The 16,906-nt window shown below is 43.1% G+C and overlaps 1 protein-coding gene across 1 annotated transcript in view; it reads right to left on the bottom strand.

Moving 5' to 3' along the window:
* The window catches only part of TNFSF15 (TNF superfamily member 15), a 28,164-nt gene extending 11,741 nt beyond the window's left edge, over positions 1–16,423 (bottom strand). The window contains exons 1-3 of the mRNA XM_086921104.1: positions 16,160–16,423; positions 9,348–9,393; positions 8,714–8,755 (exon numbers count right to left, since the gene is read on the bottom strand). Coding sequence (XP_086777230.1) covers positions 8,714–8,755; positions 9,348–9,393; positions 16,160–16,345 — 274 coding nt within the window. The 5' untranslated portion in view covers positions 16,346–16,423. The remainder of the gene's footprint in view (positions 1–8,713; positions 8,756–9,347; positions 9,394–16,159) is intronic.
* Positions 16,424–16,906: the final 483 nt, after the last annotated feature.

Here is a 16,906-nt window from a genome sequence, read left to right as displayed (position 1 = left end):
TAATTAAATTTTCTTTCTTAAAAAATAGGTCGATTTATTTTCTAGTAAAAACAAGGTAATCACATATTTGGTTAAATATTTCTTTTTCTAATATACATATATATATATGTATATATATATATATATATATATATATATATATATATATATATATATATATATATACATACATATACATACATATATATATATATATATATATATATATATATATATATATATATATATATATATATATATATATATATATATATATATATATATATATATATATATATATATCCTACTGGTGGTAGTTATAGTTAGGATTATTTTGAATAGGGAAATCGCAACATTCTATTGTGAATACCTTTGGCGCTGGTTGAGGAATCTGCCTGAAAATTTCCTCAAATTTGCCTCGCGGCGCTCCCTGCCCGTTTGGAGTGGCTTGCCCACTCTGAAGGCGCTGACTGTTTGGTTTGCACCAGAGCTGACCAAACCAGTCATACGCACTATGCATTTTCTCCATGTGGGCTGCATGCAGACCACTTGGAGAAAATGGCCTCCCATAGATGCCTGTGCGGTCGGTGTCCCAGCCAATCACAACACTGCCATTGCAGCGCTGTGATTGGCTTAGGGGAGGGGAGGGAGACTGCCTGCGGCTGCTTCATGCTGCTGCTTACATGATGCAGTACCGGTTCGCTGAATATGCAACAGTAAGTAAAGTTTCATTTAAATTAAATTAAACCCCCTCCACATGACCCCCTCCCCACGCAAAAGCGGCAGATACTGGGGCTGGTCACATGGAATCAACTCCCCTTGGAGCTACGCACTGCGCGTGATCTCTTCACCTTTAAGAAACAACTAAAAAACCTAGCTCCTATGACAATCTGCATAGGTCATTGGTGCAGGTGCTGTTATATCTGTTTAGCGCGCTGGACGCTCTTTAGAATAGCTGTGAGCTGTGTAAGTCTCAATAACATAACATAACAATAACATTTTCTATGTTATGGGTGTTGCGCTATCTGTGGTTAGCCAAGTGTGGTGCTTGACTTTCTAATGCTCTTTGTTGGCTGTAGTAACCAGCACTTGCAAATATTTCTCCGTCTCATGCTTCAGGGAGTGTAGGGGGATTTGCTTTTTGCAGAAAATATTCTTCCCCACAAATGTTGTGAAAATTCAGAAATATGTGAGTTTTAAACAACTGAACCCACACTCACTACTGACTTAAGGAAGTATACGAGTACAAACAAAACTGTTGTGAGTTAAAAAAAAGTTTCTGCACTGCTAAAAAGCCTGTTTGCATGTGTAATTGCAATAGTAATTGCATTTATATAGCGCCTATTACCCCTGATGAGTTATTGAAGTGATGTACACTGGGCAGCACACTGCTCCGCAACCCAAGCTTAGTGATTAGTCCACTGGTATTGGTATTGTTGGCTACTGGAATTAGTTTTGTGTGCTCAGGCTAAACCAATCTATGTATTTCCTTTTTTCTTTTGTGGTAGATTAAATGAAGTGCAGTTAGGTATGAGCATCAGTGGTCGGGCAGTGGTTATGTGAGTTCATGCAGAAGGCTGCTGAAATTAAAAGAGCGAGAGGGAATTGGGTATTGCTAGGTTGCTTTCAAAGGAGAGGTTTTGATCCTTCAAACGGGCAGTTTGCAGAAACAGAGATTATGCCAGATATGTATGCAACTTTGAGAAGGTAGGTTGTGCTCAGAGAGAAGGCATATAGAGGATGGAAAGGAGAAGAGGCCCATTTAAAAGAAATAGAAGAATTGATTCTCTGAGGTTTTTAAGTAAAGGATAGTGTTTCATTCCTGATTTTCAGAATATAGAGGACGCCTTGTGAGATAGCTTGCAACAATGTAGAAAGAAACAACTTTATCTGCATGTGAAGATAGTGCTCTATTAGGTATTTTTGATGACAGTGGAATCAAGAGAAGAGTCTGTCCACTCTTAGTCTACTACTAGCCCACTGTCCCATAAAGGACAGCTAATGGAGAAGTGTGGCTCAATGGTTAGAGCAGCAGACCCTGATGCAGAGGTCTAGCCCGGGACCAGGGTTCAATTCCCCGCCTCGGCGGGTCTTGGGCTCAAAATTCCACGGACCTGATAATTCTCGCCTCGGTGCCTATTCCAATCATGGAGTCCCACTCTGCAACTCTGGGCAATAGCTTGCTTAATCTCCACAACGGCCCCACAACGCTAAGGATGCCTGGCCTTCACCCTGCGAGTGCCCAGGAGTGGACGCCTCACAGGGAAAGCCAGGACGGATTCCACAGCGGTATTCGTATAAGCACCTTGAGACCCTTGCGGGTGAGTAGTGCGCTATACAAGTATCAATTTACATTTACATTACATTTACTAACCAGCTCAGGGTTTGGAAGCTTAAGGTAATGGTTGGACATATGATGAGTTTTCAGCTATACTCAAATGAAGTATTAATGTCAAGATGATAGAAATAAGATGAAATATGGGGAATAATGTTAACATTGAAAAGGAGAATCTGCAAGTGCTGGAGGGGATGTCTTCTGATGTTAATCCTCAAGTTTGACTCACACTATTAATTACAAAGCAAAGTGGGATCCGTTTTTTTGACATCCACCGTTTATCATGTATCAAAATGGAGGGCACGGACAGCTCCCCCATACAAGGGAAGTGTACTGTCTGCAATTTTGAGGCTGAAGGATGTAGATCCCGAATTTGACGTGAGAAGGATTGTGCCTGGACTCCCTTTAGAAAATCAAAGAATTGTTCGTAAGGGGTTAATGATTAGACTTTCTGAAGCGCTGCCCATTGCTGAATGGAAGGGGAGAGGTGTGGGACTGCAGATTCTGTTTTCAAGGTGAAGGTGATCCCTTGGTGAGGCCTAGTCTTTTGTCTTCTTTGATTACTTTTTCAGTTGGGCTGCTGACGTCCAAACACAGAAACCTCACAACTTTTTGTGCCTCTATTATAGGTGCTCTTGGCATAATGCCACCATTCTGGGAGAGGCATCACTAAGCAAAGGCTGTGTCAAGTGAGCTGCCTGGAAAAGACATTTGAAAGGAGAGCCAACCCAAACCAGTTCTGCATCAAAAGACAAAGGATGAACTTCAGTCCTCTTCAACCAATCTCATACCTCTTATACTCCACATGTCTCCTCCTCCACTTGACACACAGGGTAGTTCACCTCTAAATGTACAGAACTGGCACCTGCCTGGAGCATAAACTCTCAAACTGAGCTGGCTGAGACCCCAAACTCAGTGGCGTTCATAAGCCACACAATCCTGACCAATCAGTGGTATACACCTGTTACAACGCAACTTTTAAAACTACCTACCATTACAACGCAACTTTTACAATGCATACCATTACAACGCATTGCGCTGGGGGGCGCTCTAGGATAGGGAATAAGTTTAATTTACTATCCAACACCTTCCCTAGTGTCCACGGGGACTGGAGTTGGAATAGTAAATTATACTTACCACTATCCAGCACCTCTAAGCGCTATGCGTTGTAATGGTATGCGTTGTAATGGTCGCGTTGTAATGGTAAGTAGTTGTAATGGTATGCGTTGTAACGTCATACATCCCAATCAGTACCGAAAGGCCAGCACTGTGCCAGTTAAGGCCAGGACCAACAACTAAACAGGATTGCTCACGCACTATATCTGACTCCCTTTCCTCTTCCCTCTGTTCCTCTGTGAACGCTCTCCTCCTTCCTGCCCTCTCTAAGTCAAACCTGGAATACAGCGTTCCAAAGCAGTTTCTCCAGAAGTATGTGCATCACAACATGAACAATGAAAATCCTCTGGGCCAGATGTAGGTAATTCTGTTTTACAGATTCATAAATACCGAATTTTACCGATTCGGTATTTATGAATCGGTAAAATAGAAGGGGGGAGATGTAGGTAGAATCGGTAATTGAATTACCGATTCTGTAAGAATCGGTATTTACCGAATCGGTAAATACCGATTCGGTAATGCCCATTGATTCCTATGGGCATTGAAGCCCATAGGAATCAATGGGCATTACCGAATCGGTATTTACCGATTCGGTAAATACCGAATGTTGCAAGGGTGCAAGGGGTGTCCCTTTGACACCCTCTAGCACCCCGAATTCAGGCACGTGTGCCATGTGGCACACAGACATGCCCTAAGGGCATGTCTGTCTGTCACATGGCATAGGTGTGCATGCACACATGTGCATGCACACCTGGATTCGGTATTTTACCACCCAATTGGATTGGGTGGTAAAATACCAATTCTGTAAGGCCTGTGGGACTCAGAAGAGTCCCACCTACATCTGCATGTTACCGAATCGGTAAAAATACCGATTCGGTATTTTAACGATTCGGTAAATTTACCAAATCGGTAAAATAGGGCCCCTACATCACAAAGGACCATTTACCGGTCGGTAACGGCCGAAATCGGCCGTTACCGGTCGGTAAATGGCCACCTACATCTGGCCTGAGTAGAATAAAGAAGGCACTGGGTTCTGTTTTTCAATGTATTTCAATGTTTTTATTTCAATTAAAATCTGTTTAATTTAGGTGACATATTTTACACTTAGAATCAAAAAATATTTAGAATAAAATGCCTAGCCCTGTAGTGCATAACAGAGACAGATTTTTCAGATAAATTTTTCTGTTTTTCTTTTAATGCCCTTTTATGGTAGGTACACTTTGTCATGTGTAAAGGGAAGGAAAGGTACTGTCTTAGATAAAAGGGTCTACGAGATATGCCTTTACGAGCCATGTCTATTTACACCTACCATAGACCTTATTGTCTGACGATTACGTTACCCATAGGATTCCTGTGGAAGTCTGCTGACTCAGCCTGTAAGGCAATTAGGGGCCCTCTGGGGGTTGAATGAGATGTGTTGTACATACAAAATGCGATTAGATTAACTATACATACACAAACACAACATTCCTCTTGAATTTGTGTGGGTGTTTTTCCCTCCTTTGCAGAGGTGAGGTGCTGATATTTGAGCAAATTAGCGAGATTATGCCAATTGCTCTTCGGTGCTAGCTTATGTGAGGCCCTTCCTTTGCTTTTTTGCACAGTTGTTTTAAGAGTATACTTGGTCTTTTCCTTGACACTGACCTGTCTTTCTTGTTTTATACATTGACACATACATGGGGTTGTTCCTGTAGCTTTGCACTAGAGTTTGCACTTATTTTACTTGTGAAGGTCCCCAGAGAAGGAATGAATATGATTAGGTGTGTGTAATATTCCTAGGGCTTTTTGGTTTTTGAATTGACAGAGTGGAGGGTAACCTTGGGATTGGTTTCCCTCTCCTGCTCCTTTTTGTATATTTAATCACTATGTAAGGCACCTTTTTGGTCTAGTGTGCACAATTCCAAGGTTTAAGGCGAAATAATTTGTATGAAGGCCATGACATAAGGCTTATTTTGAGTTTGGCAGTCCAGTGTTTCATAATTAACTTAATGAAAATATTCATATCAACTCTTAATCAAGAACTGTCGTCTTAGCAGCCGATCATCCGCTCATGCTAAAAAAAATTACACTTAGACTGGAATGCCTTGGTGAAGCGTGGTAAGCAATTAATATTGAAAAATCTGCCCTGGCAGCATGCTTCCAATTAAAGAGACTCCAGCAGGCAAACACTGTTGCCCTTTAGGGCTCGTAAACAATAACTATCGAAAAGACATTGAGCACAGGGCCACAGAGGTCTGTCCTGAGTGCTTTGTGATTTTCACCTTAAGGAACAATTCTGCCACAATACACTGACGTTTAGGGGTTAATTACGAGTCTGGCAGTCCACGGATTGCCAGACTCGTGGGGGTGCGGTGGAGGCGGTCTCCTGACCATCCAACTTCAACTCGGGGGGTCAGACCGCCATAGGACCACTGCCGCTAGGGAACCCCCGTTCCCTGGAAGTGGTGCAGTGGTCTAGAAGCTGCAACATGCTTCGTGGGACTGCTGTGGTCCAGCCAAGCATATTACGAGTTTTCTCTCCGCCAGGGTGTTCTTGGTTCCTACAGGGCCCCCTTTTGCCTCACATCATGTGTATGCACACAGGGGGTACTACTTTCGAATCCATGACGTGCAGGAACTGTTTTTGGCATTCCCATTGGGGTGCTTGTTTTTAAAGGCACCAGTGTGGGAACAACAACAAAACAACGCCAGACGAGAGTTTAATTTGTAATCTGATGGGCAGACTGACCACAGGTTGGGCTGTGTGGCGGCAGGGTGGACCCGGGCCGCATCGCCAAGCTCCTAATCAGGGCCTTAAAGTCTGAGCATGGTAACTTAAAACATGTCCGCTCCCTTTCAGGAAACCAATGAAAAGTTCTGTCCAGAGAAGAAAGAAGGTCTTTCCTCCTGAACAATGAGGATAGTAGTACCAAGGCACTTTAGGAGGCCCTAGCAGGACAGAGTACGTGTTACCCTGTTAGGCTGAGAAAAGCACAATACAGTAGTCAATTCTTGTTTTTTGTAATTTTAAAGACAAGAGGAGTTGATAAAACTTTGGGAATTTGTAACAAAATAATCTCATCTGCTGCACAAAAATAGTTAAACAATTTTGATTAATCGTGATTTTAATATGGTACATGATAAATTAACATAATATTTTATCTTTTACTGAATGCTTGGTGTCATCTAAGATATTTGCACAATATTCTTATTGTTTAATTTGCAACACACCTCTTATCTCTCAAAACATGAAAAAAAGATTGACAGAAGAGCGATGTGGAGCCTAAAGGCAATAAATTGAGCCAGAGGACACCAACATAAACATCCACATCATACCTTGCCAACAGACAAGAGAGTATGGCAGACGAGCAACAGAAAACCTCTCCTATGTACCTCCAGAATGATCTGGTCCTTGTCAGATTTTCATAATAGCCACAAAAAAATATTTTACATAATGGAAATCATTTGCATAGAAAGATATTATTCTAAAAGAAAATTGGCATATGTCTTGATCTACTACTCTACTCTACTCCACACCTGTAGAACACTATTAACTTTATTGAATTTCACCATGACACCATAGGGTTAACAAAGGAGAGCCCATTGTCACATAAGAGAAACTCATTTTGCAATATGTGTGCCTTTTAATGATGCAAAATCCATCCTTTAGGAACATAATTGTTTTTTCCTGGAGAGATTGTTGGTGGACTTGGGCAATGGCCATTAAACGTAGCATTTATAAAAATGAATGGAGACACCGAATAGATAATTAAACTGTGAGCACAAATAGTGCTAATTTGAAAGCATTGTTTACCATGGTTTATTACTAATAGTCTGCATGTCAAACCTCTCAGCCTAATGTCACTGACTGTAACACATTCGCAGTTACAACTTTACATGACTGGCCTGGTTGACTGTGGCTACCAAGGTCAAAGCCTTATTCACAAGGCGGCGCCTTGTGAATAAGGCCCCCTTTCACACTACACTCTAGGCCTGATTCTGATGCGGTTAGGAAGGCCTCCTTACAAATCGCATCGGGAACATGTCTTCCCGACCCAGGGCCCAATTATGATGTGGTTAGGAACATATGCTCCCATTGAAGTCAATGGGAGTCCAACCATATCGTACATGGAAGCATCCGGATGCATCCTACTCCGTCGGTCAGACTCTCCCGATTCGAGTAGGTCCGAAACCATTTCCAAACCGATTCGGTCGGGAAGCTTTCCAACCCGCATCAGAATCAGGCCCTAAGCGTGAAAGGGGTGGGCAATGGATGTTGCAGTGGGATTTCCGCCGCAACACCTATTGATTTTGACACTGTCCCATATGTACAAGGGGGGCATAAATATGGAGCAGCGCCAAAAGTAAGACCAGGCAACCTGGTTTTAACATGGTAAAATGAGGAGAAATGCTTTATTTCACTTCGTTTTTGCTGTTTCTATGTGTGTTGCATTGTGCAGCACACATAGAAACAACAAAAACATAGATTATGTTCATGAAGGTATCCCTTCCAGCAAAAACAATCATTATAAAAAATTATGAGTTGCAACTTCAGTGTGTGCTGCATTGTGAAGCACACATAGAAGTTACAAAACACCATTACTGATTGTTTATGTGCAGGAAGGGACACCTTCCTGCACATCAACAATCTTTCCTTGCAACACAGGCACCCTTGCACAGTGGTGCAAGACGGCCTGTGTTGGCGCTAGGCAGCTACATTTAGTGCCAGCGCTAAGGGAAAGCAGGGGTACACTGTATGCTTGATAATACAGTGCCTCCCTGCATTTGGAATGGAGTGCAGCATTGGCCTTCTTGGCTTAACGCGGCGCTCCAAGAGTTTCTTAGTAAATATACCCCTAAATTCCTTATCTCGTAGATGCACTACATACAGAAAGCAAATCCTTTTTGTTCTGTTTTTTCACTGACTCCTCCTTTTCTGTAATGCTTTCACCAGGACTCAAACTGTAGGCCAGACCTACTGACATCGCCATTAAGTTTTAAAAATTCACCGCTGTGAATTCCCAAGAACAGAAGCTATTGGTCCTCAAAGTTTGCTCCAATTTAAATATCTGTACTTGCTTCAAACAAGAGGTTAACTAACTAGGGCAGGTGTGTCAGAGTGGGCTCAGAGGAATGGGCAGGGGGAACTACAGGCCAAAAAAGCAACAATAAAGGTTTGAAAAGGACAATTGAAATTCATTGTTATGAAGTTATATTGGTGAATGGAAATGGTTTGAAGCATTTAACGTTATTATTACATTGAAATAGACCTTTTGAGGGAATAATGATTCCTAAAATTTGTACCTGTGAGATGTGCTCTGGGCTTATCCTCTTGTGGTTGACTTACTGCAAGAAGAAGTAAGGAAATTACATTGGATAAGTAATCAGTCAAAATGATAATAATGTGGCATTTTAAGTATTAATACATATGTGGTAAAAGGCAGTGCATAAACGTAGAAGAACGCTCATCGAGAATTTATTTAAAATGTTGATAGATTGTACCACCCAAACAGATGCTTGTCGATGTCCCCTTTCCTGCTATTCAGGTTTGTAGTTAAGCATGAGGCGCTGAGGTACCAGAATGGGAACTCAAACCTAGAGGCAATGTCTGACATTAGACAAAGACTCGGGTGGAAGGGATGCAGTTTTTCTACTGATGAACCAGATAGTGTGTGGATATCTGGTTGATTCTTTCATATATCTACTGACTGCATAAAAAGCCAAAGGGGAGGCGGAAGATATGGGCATGTAGCAGTTGTGCTAAGGATATCATGGATATCATGGATATCATGGACCCATATGATATCATGCACTATCATATGGGATGTGCCTCTTTTGATTACTGAGGCATAAGGACTCAATGAAAGGTTAGGGGAAGAGGCAGGAGCGAGCCTAGGAACTAGTGTCAATTTAATGAGGGTCTAAACAAAAAACTTACCTCCATTCAGTTGATGCATGTGAGCGTGCAGGCTTCGAGTCTGAATCTACAGAAAGATAAAATAAAGCACTATGGTAAATTGGAATATAAACAATAGCTTTCAAACACTGAGGCCCTGATTACGAATCTTGTGGTCCGAGTAACATCAGCCTCACGGGGCGCAGCAGTCCAACCGCCCTATTAGGACTTGGCGGATGGACTGCACCTGCAAGGGAACCGCATTCCCTCGTGGTACCTTAGCGGTCTGAGGGCTGCAATATGCTTGGTGGTGCCCAAAGGCCTTGCCAAGCATATTACAACTTTCCTCATCACCAGCAGTGTCATGGAGGTTCTTCCTCCATGTAACTGCAGGCGATGAGGAAAGAAAAGGTGCCTATAGGGCCGCTCTTGCTCCTGTGCATGGGGGTGCATGCAGGAGGGTGCATGTTGTACCCCCCTGATTTGTACCCCAGGTTCCTGCATGGGAAGGAATGCAAAACATGGTGCTTTCTTTCCCGTGCAGAAAGGAGCATTAGAGGTCCCGCAGTGGTGCTGTGTAAGGCTCACAATGAGCCGTTAAACAACACCGCTGCGGTATTGCCATGCATGCCGCCTTCCTGCCAGACCACAAAACTACTTGTGATCTGGTGAGCGGGCGGCGGTGAGTTTCAGCGGTCCTGGAGCAGGACAGTGACGTGCCACCCGCTCCAGGACCACCAAAACTCGTTATCATGCTCTAAGAGAAAAGAACCACTTAATGGATCAGAAAAAAGAAACGATAACACAATTTGACAATTTAACATGAAAATGAAAGAGAGATGCAGAACATCCAAAACATGTGATCAGAGACAGGGAGGAGAAATGAAGGTAATGCTTTTTTTTTCATCCAGTAAGAACTGCGACCAATGAAGTCAGTGAGTGCACATTTCACAGGGTGTTCTTTGCTTTTGGATCACATATCATCTAGTTATAAAATATTTGGAAAAAAAGTCCTTAACTAATAGGCATCTGCCAAAGGGCTCTCTTTGTGTAAAAGCAGACACTGTGGCGGACAAAATGGCAGCCTTCATATTTTACTTCTAAACATTATAAATGTCTAAGAACTATTTGGTACCTGGCGCAAGATTGAGTGGACAATCGGTTACAGTGCTTGTTGGCAAACATCTGACCGTAAATGGCATCATTTCATACTCTCTATGAACTTTTCAGAAGAGTAGTTGCTATTTGCCCTTTCCCTCTGAGATCTGAGGAGTTAATTCTTCAACAAAATACAACTTTAGTTTCAGTGGGACTTGGTCTGTTTGGAGACTCATGAACAGCTGAAACAGAATATGCTCGAGCACTGAGATACTGACATCAACCATTTGCATACAAATACGGTGTTTCTTATAAAATTAGAAATGCCACATTAATGTTACAAAGGTCCCATTTGATGGACTCAGCCATTAGTACCACTGATAATGTGCTAGGCAGTGCAAGAAGGTAGTCATCACCAAAAGTAAATTCTAGGTGACATCACACTCTTAGCCAATTTTGCCCATCTAACACTCCACAGCAGCTTACTGCATATTTCTACAATACATTTACCACCCCATTTGGAAACTCGCTGAAATATATTACATAGATGTGATACAATTGCAACCCAAGATCATTGGTCTGATAGTACACATGCTATACTTGAAAAGGCTTTGATTTCAGGCTATAGCCTGCCTCCATGATCACAAAATGCAGGCTTTGAAATCTGAAATGGACAAGGAAGGTTTTCTCCTACAGATAAAGGTCAAAACCAGTCCACATCCTCGAAAGCACTTCAAATGCATGTAACTGAGGGTGGAGATGTGCATGAAATGTAGGAGTAGAATGGTGATGTGTCATATCTGCATCCCTTGGCTCACTTTTAAAAAGAAACTTTAGCCCAATTTCTGATTCAGCACTAAGTGATACAGCATTCCAGAGGTGGTAAAGAAAGAAATTCAGGAAGGACCTGAGTTACATCAGGAGAGTAGCTCATCCTATCAATAAACCTGAAAGCAAGGTTTAGCTGCACCCTGCACAGATGGCCATTCCTGCTTTTATTCCTTTTTTAATCAACCTGCAACTTTGTAGACTTTTCTTGGTTCACCACGATTTCTCAACATATTTGTAATTTTAGGAATTTTAGGATTAAGTGGACCTGTTACCTGTATGAGTAAATTATTATATATTCCACATTCCAAAGACTTAGGCCCTGGTTACAAGTCTGGTGGTCCACGGACCGCCAGACTCGTGGGGCGTGACGGTAGCGGTCTCATGACCACCCAATTACGAGTCAGGCAGAGCGACCGCCACTGCTTCACTGCAGTTGGCATGGAACTCCCATTCCCTAGTGGTGTTGTGGAGGTCAAAGGGCAAAAATATGCTTGGCGGAAGCGATGTGTTCCCGCCAAGCATATTATGAGTTTCCTCTCGTGTCATGGAGGTTCTTACTCCAAGTACACCGTGGCGGAGAGGATAGAAAGGGGCCCTGCAGGGCCCTCTGTGCCTCCTCCGCATGGGGATGCCCCAAGGTAGGCACAACTTGTGCCCCCAAGTTTGCATGCATCCAGTTTCTGCACGCCATGGATGTTTCAGTCCATGCCGTGCCGAAACTGTTTTTGGCATTCCCATTACGGTGCCCATTTTAAGGGCACCGCCGCGAGAACGTCAAAAACAAAGCCCTCCAGACATGAGAATAACTTGTAATCTCAGTGGGCGGCACCACAATAGGTTTGGCGATGGGGTGGTGGTGCGGACCCGGTGCGCAATTCCAAACTCGTAATTGGAATCTTAAAAATTCAAGGATGTGGTTTGGAGGCTAAACTTTTAACCTTGGGGTTTGGATTCCTATTTTCATTTCAGACTTGACAAAACATTTTAAAACTTTACAAAAACCATTCCTTCTCACTTGCACTTGAAACTGCAACCATGTGTAATGTATAATGCTAAATATTATTATTATTATTATTATTATTACTATGCATGGCCAATGCCTAATAAAAACTGTTTAACAAATTGAAACCAATGGTGTAAGATGGGAATCAATAAGTGATCGATTTAAAACTGTAAATTCGGAGGTTCATTCCTTGTGCCACAGTAGAATTGGCTGGATTTTGATCAGGTCAGATAAAAACCTAACCCCCAAGCCGGAATGGCATACAGTAGTGGAACAGCTTTTACGAGCTGACAAAAGATTCTTAACCCCTTCGCTGCAGCGGCTATTCCACCGCAGCGCTAATGGGGCGGGGGGCCGCGCGGCGGCCGCATGCTGGTGATGGAGCCGCTCCGTCACCAGCCTCTGTTGAGCTGTGCTGATGACGGAGCGGTTCCGTCATGGCCCGCCCCGCTCAATAGAACGTTCAGCGCAGGCGTGAAATTCGCGCCGCACATGAGCGGCGAGCGGGCCTTGACGGAACCGCTTCGTCATCAGCACAGCGCACCCACAGCTGATGACGGAGCGGTTCCGTCATGAGCATGCAAGGGGTTAAAGAGGGCATTATCAGCCATCCGGAGATGGTTAACAATGGAAGCTCCAAAGGCCAGCCCTGGAAAGAGCAACAGAGACACATTTTGCTTTGTAAATAGTAAGCATCTCTCGCACAGGTTTGTTGCCTAATTTAGTAGCAAATTTTAAAAGAAAAGTTACAGATTTTGTAAAGTGCGACTTCCCGTTATATATGTTTATATCAAGATGAATAGCATGTCATATTTTGGAAAACTATTTTAGGTTTTTGCTTCATTGGAAAAACACCTTTAATCTTCTATTATTGGCTCTCTTGGTGTATACGTATATGCCTTGTGCATAATAATAATTAAACAAGAAAAAGCATAAACATAAGTAGAAAGAAAATAAAACTACCTTCCATCCTTAAAACCCGATCCTTTATCCTATGCCTGCCCTTTAAAACTCGATCTGTGATAAATTCTCATTACACGCATCTTGCATGACCAATCCTTAGTCAGTGGAACTGCCCTTCATAATACTTCTTAGTTTGCACATAACTCAGTCATCATTAACTGGAACATGTACAAGGATCACACAAAGTATTAAGAAGTACTAACTCTCAGTTTTAAAGTGTTTTACAGACTTTAGGCAGCTGTGCTATCTCTCTTGTTGCCTTGATTTACTGCATCAGTGTACAGACCACATATATAGCTTTTTGTTTGCAGTTATCACCGGTTTGTTGCGTGGACAGGTATTCTGTTGGTGCTACAAGTTCAGGCATTACACAGCAGAACTGTCCCTCGGATTTCACAAATACTAAAGTCATTAGAGGTAGTGGTGGTTCGATCTTGTAACCTTGGGGCATATTATCAAGGGGGGTTATCTCCGCTTTTTTGGCTTTAAAAGCCAAGAAAGCGGAGATAAAATTATCTCCCTATTACCTAGCTGTCGCTAACACCAGTTAGCGGCAGCTAGTAGGAGATAGCGACCATCTTGGGCCCCACTTTGCATGTCAGTGATATTTATCACTAATGACATGCAAAGTGGGCGTGCCAAGATGTTAGCGACTGAAAACAGTCGCTAACATCGCTATCTCCTATTACCAACTTTTGGAGATATTCGCGCAAAGCGCGAATATCTCCAAAAGCTAACACCTGCCCTGAGCAGTTCTTACCCATGTTATCCAATGGGAGCTGGATAACATGGCTAAGAGCATTAGCTCGGTAATGCATGAATATTGCTGACTTTTCAGCGATATTCATGCATTGCGGCGATTTTTATCGCATTTGCAATAAACCTTGGTAATACCAAGGTTTATTTGCGGTAAAAATCGCCGCAGCTCAGAGCTAAATTTTTGTCTCTAACCAAGCAATAGCGATAATTATCGCTATTGCTTGGTAATATGCCCCTGAGTCTCCATCATAGCGCAGAGCAAACTCTCAGATCATAACACGTTGCCACAGACAGCTAACCATACCTCTCTTTTGCCAGCTACTGTAACCTGATACAATTCTGTTTAAGTATACACAGAGGCCCTGGAATTATGTGGCAGGGGAGGGTCAAATTGTGCATCAGGGTTGAGTAAAAGTATGCGGCAAGAAAAGGCACACTGCAGCAAAATGCGGCAGTTTTGTGATAGTACTACTTAAGTATTTTGTCATTTTTATAGTTGTTAACTCTGTCTGGGCACTAGTTGAACATCATTAGTGCCAGTTTAATACCCAAATATCCATATAAGCAACTTAAATGTGACCAGTTACAAATTGGTCTCCTCTGCACAGCAACACATGCTGCTACATTTTTAGTACATTTTAAACCGTTTGAGCTAGAAACAGTAAGGGGCATATTATCAAGGGATTTATCTCTGCTTTTTTGGCTTTAACCCCTTGTATGCTGATGACGAACCCCAGCCGTCATGCACTACGGTGCTCGTGTGCTGATGACGGCTGGAGTTCGTCATGGCCCGCCCCTGTTCTTTTGTTTACCGCACAGCGGCGGAAACGGGCCAGCAGTGAAGGGGTTAAAAGCAAAGAAAGCGGAGATAAAATGATCTCCCTATCAGCAACAGGGTGCTAAAACGCAAATTCGCATGTTAGCACCCTTTTTCTCTATGCTTCCCCTTGCATCTCTAATGAGATGCAAAGGGGGCGTTCCGGAGAAAAATAATAGGAGAAATGTTGTTAAGCGACATTTCTCCTATTATCAAGGATTTCGCTAGCCCTGTTATTAATAAAAAAAAGCAGCGTTAACCGCAGTTAGCACTGCTTTTTTTACATTTGGTATTTTCCTGACTTAGCCATGATATCCTATGGAAGGTGGATATCATGGCTAAGTTTGTGAGCCCCTATCATCAAGCTAACGCCAAACTTTGAGAGATTATCGTTGGTTTTCCAGCGATAATCTCTCAATTGGCAGTTAGCGCGAGGATTTTTATCACTTCTGAGATAAACCTTGCTAATAGCAAATTATCTCTGCGATAATTGCTGGCGATGCTTAGCGTTAAAAAATGTGTTGCTAAGCATCGTTAGCGATAAATATCGCTAAACGTTGGTAATATGCCCCTTAGTTTTGTTAAAATCTGCAGATTATGCTGCAGATGATGGATTATATGGCAAATGCGGCAAATCTATATTTATGCAAAAAAAAAAAACGCTGCAGTCGCACAATGGCATAATTCCATCAGGACCCTCTTTATGAGTGGCCAGGGATCGGAATCCTGAGTTCCACAGGAAATACCACATGCCAGGACTTCCCAAACTTAATTTTCGCAAGTCAAACCTGCTAGAAAAGTTACTGGGGACTGGAACGGGCATTAGCAGAATTTGGTAGGCAAAGGACAAAAAACACTGGGGCTTATTTACAAGCCCCTTGCGCCACCCATACGTCACTTTTCCCATGTTCAAAAAATTACGCAAAAGTGGCGCAAGGGGCTTGTAAATCTACCCCACGGTATTCGCCAGTTTGTTGCAGGCGATGAGTTTCGCACCTCTGAAAATCCGTTCGCCAGGACGTACAATTTTCATAGGCGAAGGTTATCGCACCTTTTAGATTCCAACCCCCTGGGCATCGGATTTTAATGATGCAATCATTTTCGCATTCTCGGCTGGGCTATTCGTAAGGAGAGCCTTAGGTTGTTAAATACGTGACAGGTGCGGTTACGTTTCACCCGCTGACGGCCACGCCTTTAATAAACTCTAAAGGCACGTGCCACTAAAAGCTTATCTACTGCACGAGTTGTGCAGCTCTTGCCGACCGTCGAAAGTGCAGCAAGACGCAGAGTCTATAACAAATAACAATGAGCTTCCGGCAACCGCCGCTTGGCATAGACTCTATTATTGCACCTATTTCCCGCCCAATGAAAGTTAACCATTACCTGGACTGCGCTCGCGCTCTGCTTCGCTGTGTTCGAATTCCTCCACAGCAGGTACGCCGTGGGCGCTCCCAGGATGCACAAGGCAAGAAGGCAGCACGCCGCAGCCAATAGGGCTTTCCTGACTCTCTTCGGGGCTCCTCCAGTCTGTTGCACAAGTGCACTCTCTTCCTGCAGCATGGTATCCATGGCCGGGGCTTGCGGCTTCAGTGAGCTGGCCTCCGAGACTCTCCCAGCCAACTTACTCTGTGCCTTGTGTGGCGCATCGGTCCTATTTAAATGCCACTTCCCCAGTGCGGTAAGAGTTCCTTGTAGAAGTGCCCGCCCCACAACAAAGGTCACCCTGTCACAGAGGGAGCGGCCCGCCTACAACAGAAACTTGGATTTCAAAGGAAGATGTAATGATGTCTTGCCGACTGGCTCCGTTCTCCTGACACACGCTGCTGCTTTTTTTTCCTTAAGAATTTTGGAAAGCCCCACGAGGCTGAAGAAGAGTGAGTGCGAGCATGAGGCCGGGCCTTCCACCAGAGACAGGTGGCATCGCATCCTTGCAAAAAATACACGATCACATATTAAACACATCTGACTGGTATGGGGAAAAGTATAAAGTCACAAATGCATATTTATATCATTTTACTCGAAATTGAACGCATTGTGAATGTTTCGCCAGAAGCAACCTCCACAAACTTAAATATATAAATATACCCTGAGATGCTGCAATCCCTGTAAAAACCTTCTTCAATTATTTTT

The sequence above is a fragment of the Lissotriton vulgaris genome, chromosome 5 (assembly GCF_964263255.1).
Source record: "Lissotriton vulgaris chromosome 5, aLisVul1.2, whole genome shotgun sequence".
In the NCBI taxonomy this organism is placed as follows: domain Eukaryota; kingdom Metazoa; phylum Chordata; class Amphibia; order Caudata; family Salamandridae; genus Lissotriton; species Lissotriton vulgaris.
The sequence above is the reverse complement of the archived record's forward strand: the minus strand, read 5'-3'. Positions and strand labels throughout refer to the sequence as shown.